The 26790-nt window shown below is 41.3% G+C and overlaps 1 protein-coding gene across 5 annotated transcripts in view; it reads right to left on the reverse strand.

Moving 5' to 3' along the window:
* The window catches only part of LOC121871821 (hemicentin-2-like), an 89085-nt gene that overhangs the window by 34873 nt on the left and 27422 nt on the right, over positions 1-26790 (reverse strand). For all 5 annotated transcript variants that reach the window (XR_006089962.1, XM_042374333.1, XM_042374332.1 and 2 more), the window contains exon 2: positions 10479-10753. Coding sequence is in view for 4 of the 5 variants with exons in the window: in XM_042374333.1 (XP_042230267.1) it covers positions 10479-10753 (275 nt within the window). In the remaining variant the exon portion in view is untranslated. The remainder of the gene's footprint in view (positions 1-10478; positions 10754-26790) is intronic.

Raw genomic sequence — 26790 nt, forward strand, 5'->3', positions numbered from 1 at the left:
TGGGCACTGGGTGGCAGAGTAGGGGTGAGAGGGGGTTACTGTGTCCCACTACAACAAAGCTCTATTAGATTCACGACGGACTAACACGTGAATAAAATTGCTTCAGCACAAAGGCAACAGAACAAGAACAGACTACAACTTTAATAAGACAAGACAACAAGAGAACGAGCCGTAGTGTTGAAATTTGCTTCTTGGCTTAAGAGATGAGCTCTAAATATTTCCTGCACTCGACGCTACAGGTCTGACCTCAAATATCGGTAGGAATACGGCCCCAAGATTCACTTCATGTTAAGTGTGTTCATTATATTTTACGATAACTATTTTATGACTCCGTTAGCTAAATACAATGTTAAATGAGTTATCTAACAATCATGGAGGAAGTATTGATAGTTTGTGTATTTGCATGGGAGAGTTTTTCAGTTTGTTTCAACGGGTGAGAATAAACACACACTATTCCCTCCTCACTCTCATCCCCCGTGACGCTTTATGACCGCATTACATACTTTCATGAGATCATTATAAAGGTAATTACTCTTCTTGTATTATTAATGCTGTTTATTCTTGACAAGGATTTATATTTCTTTAGGCTGTTACCATCTGTCAAAAGAAATTTTCTCAGGCGAAAACCTATTTTGTGATATATGTTGGACGTTGAACTTTACTCGTGGGAGAGAAACTTAGACCCGCGAATAATTTATTCAACGGTCTGAACAGATATCCCCTAAAGTCCTATGTTCATATTTAAAGGGCTGCCTCTTCTAACTATACATTATATCACCTGGTCTCCATATGTCTAATAAATCCAAAAACATAAATTTCAGTGCGTTTGCCAGTATCCCGAAGGGCCGTATTTTAGAGTTCAGACCTATACAGTCGAGTACTCACAGTGTTTACAGAGCTGCCCTTTAAATTTCAACAGTAGGACGGTGTGGAGGCTACCTGAGGCAGGATGGGCGGGGTGGTGGAGCTGTGGTGGTGAGTTGAGGGTGGCCGAGTGGGTCTAGACCCTGGTGGGGTGGGGGCAGCGCCCTGCCAGGTGGGGGAAGAGAAGGGGGTTAGCGTGTCCTAGAGCAAGAGGTTAGGGTGTTATACCATAGATCCTCGCGTCTTGTGGCTTGTCTGATGTTGTATTAGCGTGTCCTATAGTAAGATATCTATCATAGGGAGAGTTGGTACGTCTTAGGATAGGGGATAGATTATTCCATTATCCTGAAATTAGAATAACACGCGTTTTACAAGCAGTTGCGTGTGTTTCAGGGAGACTGTAGGGCGGTGAATGCGTCAGTGTGTCACAGAGAAGGTTTAGCTGCCGTAAAATGCGTCAGAATGTGAGAGAGGGGGTCAGCGCGTCATTAATGGTGTTGGCGTGTGTCGTGAGGAGGTCGGTGTGGTCCAGTTTACACAACCTTCTCTTTCACAGGTTACCTCAGTGCGGAGACGGGGGTAAGAGTGTCATGGTAAGTGGTAGGAGTACGAATAATTCTACACACTAATAACAAATGTTCAGTCCATTCTGTCCAGTGTTGCAGTATCCTAAGAACCTTATCTATCTAGAGGAGTCGTCTTCTGGTCTTTATTTTCAAGATTAAACAACCAAGTGTTGTCCAACGATAGTGAGAGTATAGAACCCTAGACCTTATTATTATGTCCTGAACAAGTTACCACATTAAAAATAACTTAGTATTGTATAATATATAGTAGTGTCAAGTGATATATACTGTATATATATATATATGTAATTAAAAAATCCTATCTGAGATATACAAAAGTACGATCACGAATAACATCATAAAATTTCTAGTTTAACAAAGAGTTCCTGAAAATGGCTCAGTGTATCCTGGAATAATGGACAAAAACTCTCGAATATGTATCCCTGTGTTACTGACAGGATAAATCAATGGTGAGTGGTTTGTGCCAAGCTAGTATTTGGGATCTGAGAGCTGCCAGTGTTGATGAGATCCCTGAGAGCTGAGACGGTAAGTACAGGTTCCTACTATATAGCTGTTCATTATGTTTACTCCTGAGATGGTAGAGTAAAGGTCTTCTATGACACACCTTTCGTATAAAGTACAATGGAGAACGACGGCTGCCAGAGTATGTTGTGATAATATGAGGTCAAGGTTATCAAGATACAGCTTTTGTGGTGGTTGAAAGATAGAGATAGAGAGAGAGAGAAATAGATATCGAGAGATAAAGAGAGAGAGAGAGACAGACAGACAGACCCAAGACCATATAAAGTCTATCAAAGCCCATTTTACAGGACCACATTCTAAGACCCTGATCAACACCCGCTGCTATACCCTCAACAAAACCCTGAACACACACACACACACACACACAGAAGTGTAGCCAGGAGCCTGAACACGGCATCTCGATCACAGCTGTTGTTCATTTACTCACACTTCAAGTACTTCCACTCTGGCGGCTACACGTAAACATGTTGTTACGGGAGGAAGCAGTGAGGTGTGTGGCCCTTACTAGATGCCTCTCAGGGATGGAAATCGATCTGTAACTTTTTTCTTCTTCAAACAAAGTTAATCCAACTTTTGATTTATAATATCCATTTGTTTTAACTAATGTGTAATATAACTCTTGTGTGTTCATCTACTGTGGCCTTACATTACAGCCGCGTATCGTACCTAATGTGTTTATGATATATGTTATAATGCCCTTGATATTTGTAATGTGGAATACCCTCATTGTATTCATGAAATATAATGTCATTATTGTGTGAGTTATGAGTATTATCCCAACATTGCTTTAGCGTATTTTAATGGCCCTATTATGTGTCTAGTAAATAACACCCCTGTCGTATATTTGTTATAGGGTGTCCCTGCTATATTACTGTACTGTATATATAACATTCTTGTTGCACTGTAATAATATTACCCCTACTGTGTTCATAATAAACAATGTCACTATTTTACTTTGATGAAAAAATCTTATTGTTTCACTGATAAATAATTATTTTAACGCAATTTTAAAATAATGTTATACTTGTACATACAATATTTTATTCCCACAAAAACGATGATTTATTATAGTGCAAAGTTATGACCAACATATTGTTTCTCAGTAAGAGTTACGCTTGTTTTTTATCAAAGTTTTGAGTAATTGTCTGTTTTCATTTCTTTTCAGGATTCGTACGCCTATTGACCCCATATTTATGTGGATATACAGAACAAGAAAACATAAAGAAGCAGGTAACATATGTATTTAAAGAGACAGACAGATAAAAAAATGACTTACACACAAACACTGAGGACTCCTTTAATACAATGTACACACAACAACATCATCTTACTGGATAAGTTTTCATAAATAACAAGATAAATACACTTAAAGATCAGGTCATTAACAACTATTAATTTTTTGTATAGTCATCAGCATTGTCTAACTCCTAAATATTAAGAGTTACGGTAGAGAACGTACACACTCATTAGGAAACACAAATATTTGGATTACAACGTCATTATGATTTTAAGTGAGTCGAGTAGATCACGAGAGGGCAAGACAGTGTTAAACAACAAGTCAACTTAATCAATCTTCCATTTTGCTTATTGTACAAAAAAATTTCAATTTATTTTTGTAACGTGTACTTAACTTCTGCCATATATTTACCATACACAGTTGACAGAGCACGTGGAGGTTATGGCTGTCAAACAATAATAATGACACTGTATTTCTGTCATTAAGTTTAGTCTCTACCTTGGTGCAAAGTATTTCTCTTTCTCCTGTAGTGGTGACTTTATTACATGACTTATATATAGAGTACAAGGTAACTTACTAACCCGTAACTTGTATCTTGAATCTAGTCTTATTAATGTGTATGAGTGAGGTGCAGTGTTCATCCCTCTCCCTCCAGCATATTCCTTCTCCACCATCAATCTTCATGCGTCCCTCCCTCTCACCACTGTCCTACTCGACAGTCCTCATCCATCACTCTCCTCCTGTCACTATTCACCCATCAGCTGACACCATACACACCATTCTCCACCCATCTCTTTTCAACCACCATCTTTGACACATCACTCTACACCCGTTATTCTCCACCCGTCTATTTCCATATCATTATGTAACCGTCTATATTAAGTCGCCACCCTTAACCAGCTAGACTCTAAAGGTTCACTCGATGATATGGTTAATGCCGAACTCCCCAGAATGTCCTCGACCTTATCCTTATCTCTCAGCTGAGTGATCAACACCGACGTTCAATATCTATGGAAGGATCAAGGCCTCTCAGATAGTTATCAGTTAGATATAAAACGGTCATAAAATAGTGATATAATTACTGATGTAGGACGTCACTCCATCAGAAACAAAATTGCTAATTACTAAGCTGGAGCTGAGTGTCTGATGGTTGATTTACAGTATTTGGATAACACTTTTTTCCTACACTGAATATAAAGTAATATAAGCGCGAGAGAGTTTGTTGCATAAGTAAATATGATTATGTAAACCCAGCAACGTTCACTTCCTAAACAACCACATAACTGTAAGAACTCTACTGTTTCAATGTGGAATTAATCATGTATAATGGCGTATGTCTAGACCTTTCAACACGCGAGATGTCTACATGTCTGAACTGGCGTGTACTGCACATTACTGTAAGAATATGGTAGTTTCGTGGGTTGGGCAGAATGGACTCTTATTAAGGAAAGCAATTTTCGTTTCATTTGATAAATTACCTCAATTGCCAAGACTTCCTAAGATTAAAGTCTTAAAAATGCCTTTATTTCGAAATGAAGATAATCATTGTGAATTTGCCTAAAGGGAAGAGATTAATCTCATTATCTTTATTAATCTTTATTAATCTACTGAGGCGAGGCCATTCTTCAACCACACACACACATACACATATTCACAACAGTAGATTTCTGGAGTGTTTCGAAGTTTGTCATCATTACTGCCCTTAGACCAGGCGAGGTCCAGATAATATTAGCCTTAGCCATTTGAGGACGATCGTTTAACCCAGGCATGGGCAACCTTTCCTCAGTCATGGGCCACATTACGATTTTGGTATTTTTCTCCGGGCCAACCCACTAAAATTTATATCCTATCAAACCCAAAAGTAATGTTAAAATTGTATTAGCACGGACAGGGAAGCAGTTTATCATCACGTCCACCTTACGATATTTACAGTTTACAATCGCAGTCTTTTTATCCATTTATGTAACAAACCCATCATTCTCCATTTGTGAAATGTCTTCCTGTGAATTGTTGTGTTTTTCATACAAAGGCTCGTCTAAATTAAAGTAATTCCCCCTGTACATTTTAGTTTTTTTCCGAGTTTAGGTTTGTACGTAGGTCTCCCGTCATTTTATTGGTTTTATAATATAATGATCTTTTTAAAAAATTGCGGAAGGTAAATTTTAGAATAATGTTCCATTTTTATTGTATATTACCTGTAATTTTTTTAAACCCTTTGTCTGTTTTCTAGACTCTGATAATGGAAAAAGATTTTCCGAAATGTTAGTAATCAAAGAAACCCAACTTAGTCAAGATGTTTATGTTTTCCCTGGTTCTCCTCTTCGTTTTATATATATATATATATATATATATATATATATATATATATATATATATATATATATATATATATATATATATATATATATATATATATATATATATATGTGTGTGTGTGTGTGTGTGTGTGTGTGTGTGTGTGTGTGTGTGTGCTTCGTTGAAAATCTCAGTATAGGTACTCATGATCATGCTGATTCCGAATCTATGGTCCAGGATTCAATTGCGCGGTAATTAGTGGTCGTAATGACGCTTGGAATATTTTAATTACATTTTCAATGCCAATTACTCGCCAAAATGGGTTTTCGAGGTGGGATTTTTTTGTGTGTTATTCTGGAAGTACTTGAATAGTTAAACCACCGTCCGTGACCCCACTTGGTCTTACCTAACCTTAGTTAATTCCCAGGTGACCCACTGCCACATAACAGCTAATCCATCGAACAGACTGCGCTGAACTTGGCCCGTAAACTCACACAAGTTAAAATGTTGACTATATATACTTACTTCACTGTTACATTTCCGTAGTTAGTTACTCTTAGGTGATGAACCAGTAACGAATCGTGCGAAGATTATTCTTATCATAAATGTTACTTTACTTACCATAAACTGACTACAGCTACCTGAACCGCAGGCCACATTAAATATAATTTTTCAATCACTCCACGGGCCGTACAAACAATTGGTCCAGGCCGCGGGTTGCCCATGCCTGGTTTAACCCCTTGAGGACTATGGTTTATCCCTTTGAGTAAGATGGTTTAATCCTTTGAGTATGGTGGTTAAACCCGTTGAGGATGAAGTTTTAACCCTTTCAGGATGATGGTTTAGCGGGGTCACCTAACCGTTTCAGGATGGTTGTTAAACCTTTTGAGGACAACAGTTTAACGCTTTGAGGATGATGATTAAGGATAGAAGGTCATCTGGGATCACACTGTGTACGGTTAACTTAATTTCGCCTCTGTGGTAATACTCCGTGACCTGACTCTTTCGTAATCACGGGTAATCAAAAGCAACTCAGGGCCGTGATTTCAGGTCATTATGGGTTCACCTTGAGGGTAAACGTTCATTGTAGGGTTATACTGTATGAGCGTTATTAAGTTTCCAACTGACAATGATCCCTTTTACTTACCTGACTTGATCTTACTCGTTAACTACGGCTCGGGTATATGATGGAGCTCACTGATACCCGGACCCAGACCCGGAGTATATTCAGATCCAACTCCCAACCTAAACCTGACGTAACCAACTCTAACCAACCCCTAACCGGACTTAACTCATTATAATCCTACCATTACCATGTCTTAACCTACACTAACTTAAATTGCTATTTTAATACGAAAATTTGAGTGCGATATCGGGTACAGATATTAAGCCCTTTGGTCCATGGGAGAGAGCGGCATCCCTCTCCCCCATGAACGCCAAAAAGAATGACCACTTCTGACACTTATATAAAAAAAGAAAGAGTGAACATAATATAACACTGAAAATCCAAATGAACTTCTGTTCGAATAGAAAACTAGATGTAACGATGTCGAGACCATTTACCAAAGTTTAAAAAAATCGCTCGCAGATAAATTGTATCCGTGCACCATTTTGGGGGTGGCTGGGATGCAATCTGGCTGTGTTTATTTGTGTGCATGTGGAGTGTATATATATATATATATATATATATATATATATATATATATATATATATATATATATATATATATATATATATAGATCATTACGTCTCCCTAAAAATAACAATGAAAAAAATAAACTCGACTTCAAAATTTAAAGAAAGAATGTATGTCTGTGTCTGTGTCTAATGTCGTAACTCCTTATTTTCTTATGTTCTTATGTTCTTATAAAAAGTTACTGAGGTGACAACTGGGTTGAAATTGGCCAGATTGCCATCAATTATTTCATTTTCGATTTTACGTAATCAAATAGTGAATCAACTAAACGTTTTAATCATCACTTTTATGGGGTCATTCTCCTTTGGATAAAATGACGAACGTTGCTTAAATTAAGACAGCGCTGCCTGAACTACTGTGATGATAGGTCGTCGGTCCATAAACTGTGGACACATTCAACTTCTCAAACACTGTTGCAGTAACTAGGTGTTGTTGAAACATTCCTGAACTGTTATTTACGACGTCAACATCAGCTTTATATGATGACCTACTTGATAATAAACAGAAAATATTGAACTATTTTCTGGTACAACATCGCTAAATTTTCCATGGTGGTCCCTCTTGTGTCCGCCGTCAGTGTTAATTATCCCAACTGAACGTTAAGTCCTGCGGGGACTTGTAATTGGCGTGGGAGCACAGGAGGGACATGACGCCTGAGCCTGGTGCTTGTGGCTCAGTTATGGAAACATCTTTACAAAACATCTTTTAAAATGGGTTTTAAGCTAAATCTATTCTTAAAAAAAAAGTTGTTACAAGTGTTTATCCACAATGTCATAGTAACTACAATACCTGTTTCTCTCTTAATATCTTTCCTTCTCTTTCGTTACCTGTTTGACTGTCTTCCAAAGTCGTCTGTGCCCATGTCTTTCTTTCTCTCCCTCTCTCACTCTCCTTAACCATAAAATCTCTACTCCTCTAGTCAACACGCATACTGAGGCACATGATGAATGTTTATTTACTCAACCAAGGCAAGTAGTGGGAGACATATTTTATGACAAGCGGATTTAAAGGTTGAGACAGAATATCTCCTGTCAGTCTCTCAGTAGAGGTAACTAAGTACAGGTGTACGGGGTGTAAAAGTGGGCAATATATTTTGTGACGTGCAAAATTCTAGTGCTTAGGACACGCAGTTCTTCCTCAGGTACCTAAGCGTATAAGTCGCTGTTGTATAGGAAGTTTTCTTAGTAAGGTAGGTGAATACTTGAGTGTCTAACATTTTATTATGGTGACCTGTGGTGTAATAGTCAGCATGCTCACCTCGCAAGCGAAAGTACCCGCGTTCGATCCCCGGGCAGGGTGAAACTATGGGCAAGTTAATCGATTTGTGGATCGTGTTGGTAAGTTGTCCGGTCTTCTCGGACTATTCCTTGACACTGGTTGTGGTGTTGGCGACAGCTTCTACACCTTAAACAAATTCACGCCTACCTGTAAGTAGCCCTAGGGCCGGCCATCCTCGTTACACGAGGGGCAACTATTATTATCATAACCTTTTATTGTTATTATTACTATCATTGTTACTAATATTATTCAATGTAACCCTGATAAAGGTTCAACACACCATAGCATGAATCTGAAACTAATGAAGCTTCAGACTGGCCAGCATATTAAAACGAAAATCATAAAATCATTCTTCTTATCCCCCCACCATCCTGCCTTCAGTTGATTAGTCTCTCTGTGCGTCAGGTATATGTGTATTATATCACGAAGAAGGTCTTAAGAGATTGGTGATATGGATATTGTTGTTATTTTCTTGGAACTCAACTAATTCCTGGATTTTACTGTAGTGTGTAGAGGTGGTTGAGATTAGTGTGTGGCTGTGACCTTCTGAGCAACACACAGGGGATAACTGACTCCCTCTCTTAACTCCTTCAGCCTTTACGTGTTGTTGAGGCCATGTTGGCAGCCTCGGTGTTTTTGTTGTTCTTTCCTTCCGACTTAATAACATCCCCAAAGACGATGAGCTGCTTAAAGTATCGTGTTATAAATACTGTGTTGATAGTCATTATAACAATAGAAAAATATACTTAGTGGCTTATCTACAGGTAAAAAGGAGAGAGATATAGAATCCAGGTATACAAGCAGTGTGTGTGGGTAAGCTTGGCGGCGGCGTCCTCAGTGCGTGACTTGAGCCTCACTTTTTTTTTCGTGCTGGTCAAGCCCCGACCGAAGGTTTCAAACTCAAAACCTTTCGAGGGCCAACTATTATTTTAGTTACCCTCTTCAGGGCCAACACAAGTGCTATATCACATATTTGCAGGATTGAAGTTTACAGCTTCACACATTGCCTTACCTGGCTTACCAGGAATACCTCATTTGGATTTGTAAAGTTCATTTTACTAAATAAACATGATTATACATATTTCTTTCATAATTTCACGGGATGATAAATTTTACCGTCATCCCGCGGGCCACACCTGACCATCCCAAGGCCCACAGTTGACCTGCGGGCCATGAGTTTGACACCCCTGCTCTAGTATGTCCATTATGTCCGCTATGTCCACTAGCTACAGTACCTCACACGAACATGTAAGGGCAATATAGCCGGAAATAAATCTTTGACCTTGACCATCGAGTTCTGTTTTTAGCTGAGAAAAAACTTCCTTCGTGGACAACATGGATACACACACACACACACACACACACACACACACACACACACACACACACACACACACACACACACACACACACACACACACACCTCTGCCGTTCTCATTACTCAAACACGATAACACGTCTCGATATTCGAAGCTAAAGTTACGATAACAGTTAATACACTACAGCTGTGGAGAAACAATTTTCTTACTAGTTTTTGTATTCGCTCTACTGTATGTAAGAAATATATTCCTTTCTTCCTTTCCGTATGATAAAGGTGACTAGACTCTATCCTTTATTAATATATTCCTGATTATTATGATCATTGTCATTATTATTATTAATGATATTATGAGTAGTAAAGATGTTATTATTAGTAGTATTTCTATTATTTCCTGTTACTTTTGTTTTTTATTATTAAGTAGTTTTTTCCTTTGCTGCTAAAGTAATTAACTACATAAATTGTTGTTATTATTTGATGCAGCCCGCCACATCCAGTTGACTAGGAATCAGGTAAAACTTGATTGCTTTAGTTTTCTCATCAGTGAATTTTATCATTCTCTACCTCAGTTGGATTAGTTTAATTTTCCTAGCTTCGGGTTATTAACGTGATCTACCTGCGGGTTACACTACGAGCTAGGCGGGGTGGGTGAGCACAGGTGTGGTGTGGGTGCGTCTCACCTGTCTCTCCATGGAGTGATGTGTCTTGCAAGGCAGGAAGACAGATGCGCCCAGCTGTGCCGTTATGTTGGTCACGCTGTTATTTTTCGCGGTGGCGGAGGCTGTGGCCGTCAAGCTCACTTCATCCCCTTCGGCGTCGACGTCTGGGTCGTCGGCGGCTGCGGCTGCGGCAGCGGCAGCGGCAGCGGAGGCAGTGACGACGGAAAGATCGTCTCCTGTCGCTCGGGACGGAGAGGCCGTCACCCAACGTGGCTCGCGGGCCCCGTCGCCTGACCCTGTGGGAAAGACAAACACTCTGGTTATGTACCTGTGAACTAAATTGCCATGGTAAGAGAGTCATGTGCCTTTGTATACACCAAAACTCTTTTCAAACTACTACATATCTCTTTGAAACTCACAATGAAGCAAAATGATTCATGTCGTCCACTCTGCTCGTTGCCTCACAACTACTATCCTTAATGGTAAGAATACATTATAATTAATATAGTCTATCCGTATAAATTAGCATTATCGAAGATCAGAATTATGTCAATGCCATTCACAAGGAATTGAACTTACCTTTCATTATCATACGTAAGAACCATGTGGAAACTTCTTTGTTGACATCATTACCATACACCAATATTAACAATGCAAGAATATATCACCATCATATCACCATCACGTGTCACTGTCATGCAACAACTCTACTCCACTTGTTTAACATTATCATAGGTCATGTTTATGTCACTAGTATTATCTTACACCAAGCTCTAGTATCACAGCCACTACTCCGGGTCAACACCACTATCAGCACCCATCTCCGCTAACTTAATTGCCATCACGCACGAAGAACACAACGTCATATCCACACTATGCACTATTTAACGAGTAAACACTATACTCTGTTATGCTAATCAGTACAACTGCTATAAGTGGCTACCGTACACCACAGCTCTACACCATCACCTTATACTATACAGGCAACATACAGTAATACCTTCGCTGTACGTGAGTCGGATACACCATAATACACTAATATATTCACATTAAACCTTATCTAATGCTACCTACTTTATACGTGACTCTCATTTATCACTACGACACACAAACACCTTTGCCTGATACCTAAGTTAACAGTGATAACTCTGTGTGTGTTCTACGCGACTCTCATACACCAAAACGTTGCACTAATATTACACAGAGCCACCTAACCTTACCTAACCTAACCTAACCTAACCTAACCTAACCTAACCTAACCTAACTTAACCTAACCTAACCTAACCCCAAGTCAAATATAGAACGCAGACGCCAGAAACCATAACATCAAGATCTGTCGAGGTTTAGAGGGTGACTCCTTTATATATTAACGACTGGGCTCCCTCCTCTGGAATATCGCCCTCAGCCACTCTTAATAGGGGCCTCTGGTTTCCCTTTGTTCCTGTCCTATGGTAGGTCAATCCCCTTCCTTTCCTCTAATAATGAGAATTACTCTACCACTGACCACACACTTGACCCTAACCTTCTCTAACACTTTTCCCTCTCTCTTTCACTATCCCCTGACCTCGCTCGTCCCCTCTCTCCCCCTCCTCCCCGCTCCCGAGCCCCAATTATCAACACACATTCACACGCACTTCCTCGTTCAGTTTGACATTCTTTCACCTTCAAAACTATTACTGTGAAAGTCTTATATACGCTCTTTTCTCCCCCGTGTCGATGTGTATCCTCCTCTCGTTTCCTTCTTCATTATCCTGTACTCCTCCCTCCCTCCCTTCCTCATTTAGAAAGAGGTGAGTCATCCATCTCCCAGGAGTGAGTCAATATGGAATTTTTTTATGAGTCATACGTAATAATTCCCCATTACCTTACCCTTCTTCCCTCTCTTCCTTTTCTTTATCCCATTATCTTCCTTTCCTCTCCTTTCTTGTACCAGCTTCTTCTCCCCATTCTTCTTCCCCCTCCTCATTACACTCAACTACATCTCATTCTCTTCCTCAATCCTCGCCACATCCTTCTCATCCCTCTTACTCCTCTTCCTTCCGCTCCTCATCACAAACAAACTCTTGTCCTTCAACTCCTCCAGGTGCACTCCCCCCACCGCTATCATCACATTAAGCCAACAGCAAAAAAAAAGTAAAATATTTTACGTATCACCCTTCCCAAAGTCAACATTCCACAGGTTCCCCAAGGCTCTATCCTGCGGGGACACATACTGTACACACACACACACACACACACACACACACACACACACACACACACACACACACACACATATACACACACTAATTCCAGAATCAGAGTGCGTGCATACAATCAGGAAAGCACAAAATTATTAGTGCTTGTAGACAGCCTCGCCCCACACCCTGTGATAAAGCAACAAACACTGTTATTAACAATTGAGAGTACTAAGCCGATTAAGCGTACGTGGGTAGCTTTCGTATACCTCCGACAATATTATGAGAACTAGTCCAAGCGCACACCATGTTGCATGATGCTGCTAATGGCTGCTGTCAAGGTGAGTTTAGAAGATTATTTCCAAACCTTGACCACGACGGCGACTGACAACAGGGAAATGATATATATTTACATACCTGTCCCAGCACGGTACACCCAGCAGTTAAGTACATCCAGCATAGACACTCACTAGCATTTACAAGTACTATTAACACACACAGTAGTACCATTAACACACCCACTAGCACCAATAACAAACCCAGTAAAGAGAAGAGATTCACTAGCACCACTAAGAGACCCACTGAGAGAGTCCATCAACAACACCACGAACACAACATTAGCACCATCACCACCATCATCACCACCATTACTCACACCACCACCTCCACCATCACCACCACCACCACCATCACCACCACCACCACACTACCTGCAACACAAGCTTTAGGTCATCCCAAGAACACAATTCTCTTGTAACTTGGGAACTTCACTTACACTAACGAAACACCACAGATAAAATACCTCCCTTGGGTGTTGCTCCAAAGGAGAGAGAGAAGGAGGTGCAACAGTAAGGAGAGAGAATAAAGGAGAAAGAGGAGGCAGAGGAGTGAGTAATTGGAGAGAGAAAAGTGAGGAGGAGGAGAAGGAGTGATATTTAGAGATAGGAGGAGGGGAAAGACGAGTGGTTAATAATAGTCAAAGGAGGAGAAGGAGGAAGACAAGGAAACAAAGGGGTGATTAAAGAAAAGAGGAGGGGGAAGAAGATGTGTACTTTAAGAAAGAGAAAGGAGGTGCGGCAAAAAAATAATGAAAACAATAGAGAGAAAGAAGAGAAGGAAAAGCAGGAAACAGAGACGTTTTTGGAATCGGTGGAGAATAGACATTGAGAAGAAAGAGTGTTAAGTACTATATAAGGAAGAGAGAGAGAGAGGAGGACGTGGGAGTCAGATTGTGGTGAGGGAGAGAGGTGCTGGGATGATGGGTAAAGGCTGCTTCTAACCCAAGTGCAATAAGCGATGAGGGCATCATTACTGGGCCAAGGCACGTAGCTGAGGCGGTTCAGGGTTACGGCGAAAGGGGAGGAAATTACCCCCACATGACCTTATATTACTTGCTACGCTATTGTACCAAGGGGCGCTAAGGTATTCATAGGCAGGCGAGGTGAGCACAAGGGGGAGGGTGATGAAGGAAAGAGAAAGGGTTTTAAGATTCAGGTTAGTGTCTCTTTCTCTGACGATGATAAGAGGGAAGAAGGGAGGGTTGTCTTGTGTTCTTAGCAGCAGCAGCAGCAGCCTCCAGGGCACCTCCCAGGGGCCGCGGCGCCCCTAGGGGCCCGCCCAGAGGCGGCTATGCCCCCAAAGACCCTCCCAAGGGCAGTGGCGACCCCAGGGGCCCTCCCAGCGACGGCGACGCCGCCAGGGGTTCTCCCACGACCGGCAGAGCCCCCAGGGGCATTTCGAGGAGCGGCGGCTCTCCCAGAGGCCCTCCCAAGGGCAGCGGCTCCCCCAGGGGGCATCCCAGTGGCGACGGCACCCCCGGGGGCCTACTAGGAGCAGCAACGCCCCCAGGGGCTCTCCCAGCGGCGGCGGAGCCCCCAGGGGACCTGCCAGAGGATTTGGCACGCCCCCAAGGGCCCTCCCAGGGGCGGCGACGTCGCCAGGGGTTCTCCCATGGGTGGCGGCGCTCCCAGGGGCCCTCCCAGGGTCCATCCCAAGGGCGGCGACCGCCCCCAAGGGCCCTCCCTAGAGATTCATATTATTATCCACGGTACTGTACCCCATTCAGCAGTAGGCGCCTGTGAACCCAGAGGTGTGTGTGTGTGTGCGTGCTCTCTCTCCACGCAATTTCAATAGGATATAAATACGTGCCTCTCCTTCCCCCGCAGCCTAATACAAGATATTGCGACATAACATTGCACTCTGATGTTGAGTACTGTGCGTGTGTGTGTATGTTTGTGTGTGTGTGTGTGTGTGTGTGTGTGTGTGTGTTTGTGTGTAGTGGCGTCCTAAAGCTCTGTATCGATAAAACCAGACTAACATAATAAAATACAAATTATATTCTCTCATAAGGATCTATTAATTACATGAGGGTAGATAGAGAAGGAAGAGCCTGACCGTGACTAAACCAAACTAATGTACCAATCTTGTCGACGGAGTAGCACGGGAAGTTGAAACGAGAAAGCCATTTCCTTGGTCGGAAGAATATACTTTTTCTCAGCAACTCTGTACATGATTCCTCAAAAAAAAACGGGGTGGGGTGGAGTGGGGTGGAGTGGAGTGGGGTGGGGTGGGGTGGGGTGGGGTGGAAAGGAGAGGGTGTGGTGGGGTGGTGTAGGGTGGGGTGCAGTGGGGTGGGGGAAGACACATTCACACACTCTGTCTCTTTCGTTTTCTTTCTCGTTCTCACGTTCGATGTCATTTTTTTTCTCATTTTCTCTCTGATTTTTTCCCTACTCTCTTTCAGGCTATCGCTAATTCTAATTCACTTATTTACTGTCTGTCTGTCTGTCTGTCTATCTGTCTATATGTCTGTCTGTCTGTCTGTAAGTGTTAGTCTTCTTACACCTTGTTCTTTACGGCCAAACATCTGGGCTAAATGGTCGTTATGGTGAGATAAGTGGCTCCAATTTATTTAAAGTGGTTCAGCCTCTTTCTCTCTGCCCCGCTTCCTACGTCCAGTTTTAACCCTTACATATCTGGGTTTACGTTCATTGTGTGGGTGGGTGTGTGTGTGTGTGTGTGTGTGTGTGTGTGTGTGTGTGGTTGGTAGCGCTTAGGGTTTGATTTTGTAGAGCTCATTGGTGGCTAGCATGTTTGGTGTGTTTGAGTGTGGTTAGTATGTGTGTGTTTTTTTGCGTGTGGATCGAAGTAGCGTGTACGTTGATATATACGAGTAACTTTTTTTTGTTATGTGTGATAGGTAGTGAATAAGTAAAGTAAACGTACGTGTGTGTGTGTGTGTGTGTGTGTGTGTGTGTGTGTGTGTGTGTGTGTGTGTGTATAATAGAGTATAGTGTGCAGTATTAAGTATGTGAGAATATGGCGTAGGGTGGTAAGTATGTTAAAGTATGGTATTGCAGTGATAAGTATGTTAGTGTTAAGAATGTATGTATATTGATAAGTACACGTATAAGTATTAAGTGTATATGTAACAACTTGGAGAACACTGTATGTTTCAGCTTAGTATGTATGTATGAATGTTTATAATTTCCAACAGTAAATATTGACTAAAAAGCTAACAAACATTACCTTGAACGCCAGTGCACTATGTCTTAATTAGCTTTTCTTTTACCTTTACTCCGCACAGCTACAGCTAAACTAGCTTTTTGCTGCGTAAAGCTCGAAATACTTAACGTGAAAGTTTATGATGGAGGTGAAAATATTGTTCTTTGTTCAAATTTATTTCCGGAGAGACAAAATATTTTTCCTTGTGCGTGTTGGTAGGGAAGAAAAAAATTTATATCAAGCTTTGGGGGAAATTAAACTGGAAAGTAAATTTGTAAGATTCATTTGACAGCGAGAGGAATACAGTAATTGAAGATGATGATAATGAAGATGAAGAAGACAAAAGAAGAAGCGCAAGGAAAGGATGGAAGAAGAGAAGAAAGACAGGAGAAGAAAATGAGCAAGAAGACGATGTAGCAGTAGTAGTAGCAGTAGTAGTAGTAGTAGTAGTAGTAGTAGTAGTAGTAGTAGTATAGGAACTGTAATTACATATTCTGGAGAAATTTAAACACAGGAGGGAGAAAGAACAGGAAACTAGCCTTGTAAACAACCAGAACAACACAAACTCTCTGACAAACAAAACAGATTTAACCAAGCAAGAGTATGAAAAACAATTACTGACACAGGTACAAGACCAAAACTTAATAACACCAGGATAACACGAGTATAACAATAACACCTTAGAAAGAAAATCATGATAACAACAAATTAAACATAACAGGATAACCCATAGTAATAACAGTTGGATAATAACACTATTGCCGTAACCACAACTTTAATAACATTAGTCCAGTAACAATAGGATAATAATAACACCAGTCTTATAACACAAGAGTAATGTAATGTTAATAAAACCCAAGATAACACCATGATGATAACACCAGGATAATGAAATCTAACACCTGGATGATAACACAAGGAGGAGATAGGTAGACGACGCAGCTCGGGCGCTATGTCTGCGTGTTTGTCATGACACACGCTAGTCTACGCTATAATAACACAGTGTAAAAGTTATATAACATTCCCTCACGAGTTATTATATATCATGATCACCAGTATCAAATTAAGCTATAATTACTATAACAAACTGGTAATACCTTTGTAAAGATGATCTAAGATAACCTAGAATTATAACATAGGATAACCAATGCAACAAGATAGCATAAACAGTGTTCAAACGTTGCCAAACTAGTATTTATACGTAAGACTACAGCCATTAGGAGAAATAAGAACATAATCCTGATGAAAGGTCACCTCGACGTAAAGGATTGTACCATTAATCTTTCGCTTCCTGTAATATGTCCTCCAGCAGGCGTAACACCACCTGGAAATAACCACAAGCTAAAACTTCTAGAAACTATATAATAATCAAAGAAATACAAATAATAACCACAAAAATAATAGTTTAATGATAATAATGATAATAATATTCATGTGTAATAATAATAATAATAATAATAATAATAATAATAATAATAATAATAATAATAATAATAATAATAATAATAATAATAATAAGCGCAGTAAGAGTTCTACCTCAGATTACAGATGAAATTCGCGTCAGAATATTTCATGTGTTGGCTTTTCTGCTGCGTGTAGTGTCTGCCATAGATGGAGTAGAACAAAATAAAATCCGTCTGTATTGGTAAATGATGCGAGAGGAGATGAAAGGGTGTTTACTGACTGTATAGGTTTGGTATTTTTAAAAACTCAAACAAACATACGACACGAAATGACCACAACAGAGATTAAACATTAAGATAAAAAAATCAAAACAGAATATGTAAACAATGATAATTTTCAACAGACAGAAGAGAGACAGACAGCAAGAAGCATTTAGACGGTATAAAAGGTTTCAAGATTTTCAAGAATTTAGGAAGCACTTTTTCATTCTTTTTTCCACCGAGGTGAAATTAGAGGCTTTACTTTCAAGATGCCTGAGGAAGTTCTTAAGAGGTAAGGCAATTTGGTGCGGTTTCTGAGGCAGGATGTATAAAGGGGGGAGGGTGGGTAGGAAGGATGGACATGATAGACGTGGTTGGTTCTGCTTATTGGATTGGAGTTCAGTTTCCAGGGAAGAGAGATTACGCTACGTTACAACAAGACAATGACTAATATAGCACACCGTAATATATTAGTTTAGATTATAATGATATAAATGTGTGAAATATAAGTTGCAATATATGAAGAACATGGAGATTATTACCTACAGTTTAGCTTGCAATGATATATAAAAATGAATAAGTAATAGTCATTAACAAGAACATCAACAGAAGTTCAAACGTAATAACTACACGATATACAATAACACAGAGAACAAGAGAGCATCAAGAGTTTGAATAACAATGTAAGATATGATGTAAAATAACAGAATAACATCAGTAGGAGTTGAACTTTCAATAACATGTGGGACTGAAGTAGCCTAAAAAAAAATAGAATATGGAAACTAGGAACAGGAATTCAGGCTGCAATAACAAGTAGGAGGAAGACGCAATATGCAATAAAGGAGTGACAGAGAGGATTTAAAATAGCGACATTTTATATACGATGCTGATGTGAAGTAAATATTACGTATCTATATTCATGAGTTATATTTATTCCTTTTCCATTCTAGTGCGGGAGGGATCAAGTGGGAAAGGCGACACACACACACACACACACACACACACACACACACACACACACACACACACACACACACACACACACACACACAGGTGCCGAAAATGAATCTTTGGGAGTCAAAATAATTTAAATGTTTCATAATAATTCACAGTAGTAAATGGACGAAGCCGGGTGATGAACGAAGGAGTAAGGGCGGATTTAAGGAGAGAGAGAGAGAGAGAGAGAGAGAGAGAGAGAGAGAGAGAGAGAGAGAGAGAGAGACATTCATATATGATAACGAAAACTATACGAGAAGATAATAAACAAAATAAAACATAATAAACACGAAATAAAGGGAACCACTGTGGAACAAATAGTGTGTGTGTGTGTGTGTGTGTGTGTGTGTGTGTGTGTGTGTGTGTGTGTGTGTGTGTGTGTGGTGGCTACGCTTTCTCACACCACTGGGGTATATTGATTGGTGACAGGAGACTATCAACCACCAACTCGTCATCTGATGGTGGTGGTGATGGTGATGGTGTAGGTGGTGGTGGTGGTGGGGTGACGATGGTGATGATAATACACCCTAACCCAACTACTACCCACCCACCCCTACCTAAACTACCTACTCACTCCCACCCCCCATCTAAAAAAAAAATAGAGACATTCCTTACAACACGCGATCAAATAATGGCAACCTGAAGGGGACTGACTGGGAAAGGAAGGGTTCGATTTCACGTACCAAAAGTTAGAGCATATCAACGAGCCACACACCAGTAGGCTATTGGTCTTCGATAACATGGGAATAATGTATTTAACTCTGACTGAAGCTCAAACTCTCCAGAAATAGGAATAATGTTAATCGAAGCTGAAGAAGAATAAAAAAAAAAATAAGTGAAAAGCAGAAACACCTGAGGAACTTTTGGATTCACCTGTAATTATCATTTTCTTTTTACCTTGCTTGACATCACACATGCAATCTACCAATAATAACAGGTTGAAGAATCACCAGTACCTTATGGTGATTGGTGTTGGGTTATTTTGTTTTTCTGCGGCATAAAAATGGGGAGAACTAGTTGGTTATTTTCAGGTCACATTCAGACGAAAAGAACAAGGAAAAGGTTTAAGCCGTGATGAATCAGGCTTTTGTGGAGGTTCAAGTCAGTTGTTGCTTTTGTTAGTAAGATTTTGTATTTGTTGCTGGTGGTGATGGTGATTGATGTTGGTGATGGTGGTGGTGATGATGATGTAACTAATGTTGGTGAGGTGATTCATTTTGGCGATGGTGGTGGTACTAGTAGTGATGTGATTGATGTATGTAGTGGTCACAACGACGTTATTGATGTAGTCGGTTTTGGTAATACTGGAGGTTATGTGATTGACGCCGGTGGTTCTGGTAACGGAGTTATTAATGCTTAAAATAATGGAGGTGGCATGACTGATGTGGGCAGTGGCGCTGGAAGTAGTGTTATTGATGTTATTGATGTTATGATGGTGGTGGTGGTGGGGGTATAATTTTATATCATATTGACGCTCCCGGTGTTGGTAGTAGCGTGATTAATTAGGGCGGATTACTTCTAGTGGTGTTATTGATGTGTCGGTGACCTGGACGTGATGTTATTGATGTGTCGGTGACCTGCATGTGATGTTATTGATGTGTCGATGGCCTGGACGTGAAGATTTTGATGTTGATGGACTGGATGTGATGTTATTGATGACGGTAACCTGGACGTGATGTTATTGATGTGTCTGTGACCTGGACGTGATGTTATTGATGTCGGTAACCTGGACGTGATGTTATTGATGTGTCAGTGGCCTGGACGTGATGTTATTGATGTGTATGTGACCTGGACGTGATGTTATTGATGTCGGTAACCTGGACGTGATGTTATTGATGTGTCTGTGACCTGGACGTGATGTTATTGATGTGTATGTGACCTGGACGTGATGTTATTGATGTCGGTAACCTGGACGTGATGTTATTGATGTGTCAGTGGCCTGGAGGTGATGTTATTGATGTTGATGGTGTTTTATATGGTGTAGTGAAGGAGGTAGTACCCGCCTCTACTTGTTTTGACGATGGTGGGTGTCGCTGGCAGATATATGATTGATGATGGTGGTGTTAGCCGATGGTGGGGTGGTTGGTATTGGTGGTAGTGGTGGTAGCGATGGTTGTAGTGATGGTAGTTGTAGCGATGATGGTGAAGTGTTTGCATTGGGAAGGTCGTGGCTGGGAGGGTGAAGGAGAGAGATAGTCTGGAGGATAGGGATAGTGGAGGACGTAAATGTAAGAAGAGGATAGTGATGATGAAGTAGTGTGGATAGAGACTAAAGAGTTGATAACGTGGGATAGGATGGGGGGGAGGAGGAGATGGACAGGGAATTATTTGTCTATCCTACTTCCCCTTCTTTATACTTAAGAACATGAGGGGATTATCACTTACCCTCTCTTACTCCTACTTCTCACCCCCCCTCCCCCCCTTATTGTGCCATTCTCACGTGTGCACCTTGAGGATGAGGTGGGGAAGTGGGGGGGGGGGGTATCGCTAAGATTGCTCCCCCTCCCTCTCCATCCCATCTTACCCCTCCCTAAACACGGTTGGAGGTGAGGATGACTGTCGTTAATAGGGTTCCTCCAACTCTCTCTTATACTTCCACAAGAACGGAAATAGCGGGTCCTTGACGTGTGTGTGCGTGTGGCTTTCCTCAGATACATGGTCAGCCCAAGGAAGCGATATAGGTCATGATGGAGTTCCTGAGAGTGGTATATTGTGGTGCTTGAGATGACCCCTATGTCTCTCCAATTCCCCGCCGCCTCCTTAACCTTTAGTGTATATTTCAACATACCTCTGAATGAGTATATTGTCCTTGAAATGTTAATCTCTCAGTTTTACCCTCCCTCCCTCCCTCTCCCTCCTTCCCTTCCTCCCTCTCTCCCTCCCTCCTTCCCGTCCCGTCCCGTCCCTACCTCCCTCCCTACTCACCCTTCCCTCCCGAATCCCACTAGACATACCCGTAGCCTTGATGAGTGTCCCGCACCCTACCCTACACTCCCCCTCCATGAACGTCAAGATAAAGACCTCCTCCAGGATATAGTGTCTTGTCCTTGAAGGGCCTCTACTAACCACTCTACCCCTCACACCCTTCCTCATCTCCTACCTCCCCAGTTACCCCTTAAGAGAACACGATGGTAGAAGGAAGTGGGTAGGAAAGGGGGTGGAGGAGGAGTTATAGGAGGTGATGTGTAGAGGGATGGGATGATGGAGGGGGTGGCCTGAGGGAGAGTGAAGGTAGTGGTGACAGGTGTGAGGGTGAGGAATGACGGGATAAGAGACAGGAGGAGGGGATAGGGAGGTAACTGGAAGAATGCCAAGGACACGTAATAACAACAACGATGTAGATTCGTCCTTCTATCAGGCTGTGTGTCGTGACATTCTCGGACCGTGACGCTAGTGGGTGACATTCTGGCATTAAAACCCTGCTAAACTATTGTGCTTGGTGCTAAAACTGCGTTGTTCTTTGATGTTAAAATTATAATGTGCTGAAATTACACACAGAGTAGTACTAAAACAACACGGATATTGGTGCAAATAACACATTACATTTATACAATAAATTTATGTTAGTTAAAATTGAATAGTAGGATGGTTGTATGTATCTGTGACTTCTTAGTAATTGGAAGAAAGAATTTGCTGGATGGGGTTAGGTTAGGTTAGGTTAAGTTAGATCTCTGTGGACATTCACTTGATACATACTTAAGATGTCACTGAGGGTACAGTGAACGGAGCATTTTAACTATTTACTGTAACCTAAAATACACAAGAAGGATGGAAGACTTTGATATAACCAACTGTATATAAACTGAGTGAAAGGATGTGTAACCTAACTAAATATTACACTGAATAACAAGTCCAAACATAATCAATAATAAACACCGATAAGCAGAGAGACACGCCATCACGAGTTAGCTGAAGCTGTACCCAGACACGCCACCACCACGAGTTAGCTGAAGCTGTACCCAGACACGCCACCACCACGAGTTAGCTGAAGCTGTACCCAGAGACAAAGCCACAACGAGTAAGCTGAAGCTGTACCCTAATGCACTGTAATACAGATTGAACTACGATGTCCTATATTACAGAATCTTAATATGTGTGTTTCTCGATTATACTATGAGATATTTTTTATTTTAGTTTCCGAGTCAAAATTATAATATATTCCTTAGTTAAATTTTTTTATGAGTTAATAATCCCATACCATAAGAGAGGCTAGAAGTATCTATTTTACGAGCTCTTCAAATTTAACTCTGGATCAAAAATCAACCATTTCTAGTAGTAATAAAATTTCGTATTTCGGAGTTGGAATAATATTTGACCAACATTTAAATTGACTCTGTAGTTGTGTGGGATGAATGACAAAGTACAGAATGAACTGATGAATTACACAACCTATTCATGAGTCTTTGTGTCTCTCTCTGTGTCTCTCTCTGTGTCTCTCTCTGTGTCTCTCTCTCCATTAACTATAGTGGGATACAAAAAAAAACAGCTCTCTCGGCCCCCTACGCTTGGCAGGTCATCACGTTAACAATGCCCAGCCTAGACACTTCATCTTGACCAATCTACGAACACCAAAGAAACACACAATGTGCCAGCGGGAATTACTTGTTGGTCCCTCCTCTCTCGCCTGACCTTGAGCCACCCTTCTCAACCACCTGTCACCCAACTAGCTCTGCCACCTGATAGAGCTAGTGTTACCTGTCACTAGTAGCGCCACTGCCTTTTAGAGCTAGTGTTACCTGTCACTACTAGCGCTGCCACTACCTGCTAGAGCTAGTGTTACCTGTCACTACTCGCGCTGCCACTACCGGCTGGAGCTAGTGTTACCTGTCACTACTAGCGCTGCCACTACCTGCTGGAGCTAGTGTTACCTGTCATGTTCAGAGTAATACGAGTAAATACCTTATAACTACTACCCCGACTACCACCATTAACTCATTAACACTAATAGTAAAAATCACCATCCATCACTCCTAATCACCATCACTACTACCACCACTAGTTCCAGCACCAACACCACCCTCATTACTATCACTATTCCTACTATCACCTTCACCAATTCCATTATCACTGTCACCATCATCATCATCATCATCATCATCATCATCATCATCATCATCATCATCATTATTATCGTCATCTTCATCATCATCATCATCATCATCATCACAACATCTATCAACTACAACCACTACCATGACCACCACTACCACCACTACCACCTCAATTTTCTTCCCTCTCCCTCCCCTCCCTCACCCACAGTACCCCCCTCTCCCTCACCCCCAGTAACCTCCCCTCTCCCTCACCCACAGTAACCTCCCTCTCTCACCCCCCCAGTAACCTCCCTCCCTCACCCCAGTAACCTCCCTCTCACCTCCAGTAACCTCCCTCTACCTCACCCCCAGTAACCTCCCCTCTCCTCACCCCCAGTAACCTCCCTCTCCTCACCCCCAGTAACCTCCCCTCTCCTCCCCTCTCCCTCACCCCCAGTAACCTCCCCTCTCCTCACCCCAGTAACCTCCTCTCCCTCACCCCAGTAACCTCCCTCTCCCTCACCCCCAGTAACCTCCCTCACCCCAGTAACCTCCTCTCCTCACCCCCAGTAACCTCCCTCTCCTCACCCCCCAGTAACCTCCCCTCCCTCACCCACAGTACCCCCCTCTCCCTCACCCCCAGTAACCTCCCCTCTCCCTCACCCAACCCCTTTGTTGACTGATCAAGCGAACGAGTTCCTCCTCTCCGCCATCCGTCCTTCCCCTCTACTACCTCCGCCCCCCCCTTTCTTCCTTCCTTCCTTCCTTCCTTCCTTCCTTTCCTCCTTTTCTTTCTCACGTCAGTCAGTCAGTCACTAACTCAACCACTCACTTAGTCGGTCAATAAGTCAGTCAGTCAGTCAAGATTTGCTTTCATAGAGCTGACTCACTCAGTTAAACACATAATCCTTCAGTCTAGTTAACTCAGTCACACAGCCTCCATGAACATGTATTGTCAGAATCGCAGTTTTTTTCCCTTGTGTAATTAGCTCTGAGTCAGACAAACCATCACGTTTGGCTGACCAGAGTAGCACTCACTCACGCGTGTGTTGTGAACCGCAGCACGAAAACAATGGGAGTTATTGACAGTTAAACATGAATACAGTGTATATCTTCAGTGTATAATTGAGTTAGATTATCAATTATTTCTTGTGTAATTTAAATACATAATTTCCTTCACTCTTATAGAATTAATAAACTTGACACAGACTTATTGTTATATAGTAGAACATAGAAATAACTAACTTCGTCTTGTTATATAGTTATGGAGAGAAATAAACACCTGGTCTTCTATATCTGACTCAAGAAACTCAACAATCCTTCCGTGTAAATAACCTCAGCATCACAAACTCCTCACCTCGTATAGTTTTTCCGCCAAACAAACCTGGAATATATCGTGTTTGTTTAGCCTCTTCCCCCACCTCGCCTAAAAATCAAACTCCCCAGTGTCCAACTAGACTCAGAGGGTCAAACCTTTCCATTAACTAACCTCAGAGTCCACCAAGAGTCTGTTTGTTTACGTAACGTGAGTCTCAAATTGACTCCCAGAACACACAGAATCAACAATAACTCAGGCGAGGAACTGTGAGACTCAGCACCCCTCAGGTCGTCTACAACATTTAACATAACAAAGTCGCATCTGCAAAATAATTGCACATGATTTCCGGCAAGCAAAAACTTAGCAATTTAATCGAGTTACATGATGCAAGGTATACAAAATATGAACACTTGCAGGTTTTAAGTGCATAAAACAGGCATTAATGATTACTTAAGTTACTTCTTTTACTTGCAATTACTCTGGATGAAACATCAGGTCAATTGTACACGACACCTTAATCTAGCAATTGTTTATCCACTCATCACTATAGAAGCAACGACAGGAGGGCCTCTCTGCTCATACCTCCTGCTGGGGTACCTGTAGGTGGTGTGGGGGATATATATCTATCCTGCCTCGTCTTACTCGTACTTGAGAAGAGCTGTCACATTTGGCTACTGCTATAAGTTAACTCGTATAGACGCTTTTTAAATAACAAGAGCTGTACTGCATTTACGACACAATCACCTCCTGTAGAGCAAAAGCTACGGCACAACAGCAGGTATAAAATAACCCAACATGAGCTGTATTAGTAACTACGATACAGTAGAAACTTCGATACAGGTACAATACACAGAGAGTTACAGTATAGTTAAATAATAATCTTAATTCCTGTACCAAACAGTAATGGCTCCTATTCTATACTGTTTGTTGCTGGCCACACGGAGAGTACTGGCCAGTACAGCCACGGGAGGATATAAACATCTCACAAACACACACACGCACACATTCTCGCTGAGCAATTTTCCTTACTTTTCCTTTTAAAATAATTATGTTTCCCACATTTCCTTTTCTAACTCTCCTTATAAATTACATCTCACTTTTCCGGCTTCATTACAAGTATTACACTCAGTTTCTTATACAACTAAACAGTCTCATTTTAAAAACCAGTTCCTCAAGTATTTTCTAGAATCCACTTGTATTCTCTTTAACCTCGGCAGCAAGCTTTATGAATACAAATTTTGACTGACTGCTGGACTGACTGAAACAATTATTTAACCAGCCCGCACAAACCCAATTTATAACCAATTAAAAAGCTAATATTTTCTTGTTTATGTATTTCGTATTGTCTTGCTGTAGTCTCCACCGTAAGCGACTTCCAAGAATCTCTGGCATGAGGTATATATTTCTTCTATATTCAGTGCTGAGAAAATGTGTCTCAGAATTAGCCTCAATCCTTCGCAAACATTCTAAACTTTCCGTCTTCAGCCTCTACTTTACCCAACTCTCGGGAACTTGCTAACACGCAGCTCCTCCCTGAAAGAGGTGATCCTTCTTCCTCGCTAAAGTTGTGGTCTGCCGCCTCCACCTCCGTCATCACCCAAGCTAGCGAAATGTGTACCTTAATCTCACAAGTATATTTACATA

Source organism: Homarus americanus, unplaced genomic scaffold (assembly GCF_018991925.1).
Source record: "Homarus americanus isolate GMGI-L3 unplaced genomic scaffold, GMGI_Hamer_2.0 scaffold39675, whole genome shotgun sequence".
In the NCBI taxonomy this organism is placed as follows: Eukaryota; Metazoa; Arthropoda; class Malacostraca; order Decapoda; family Nephropidae; genus Homarus; species Homarus americanus.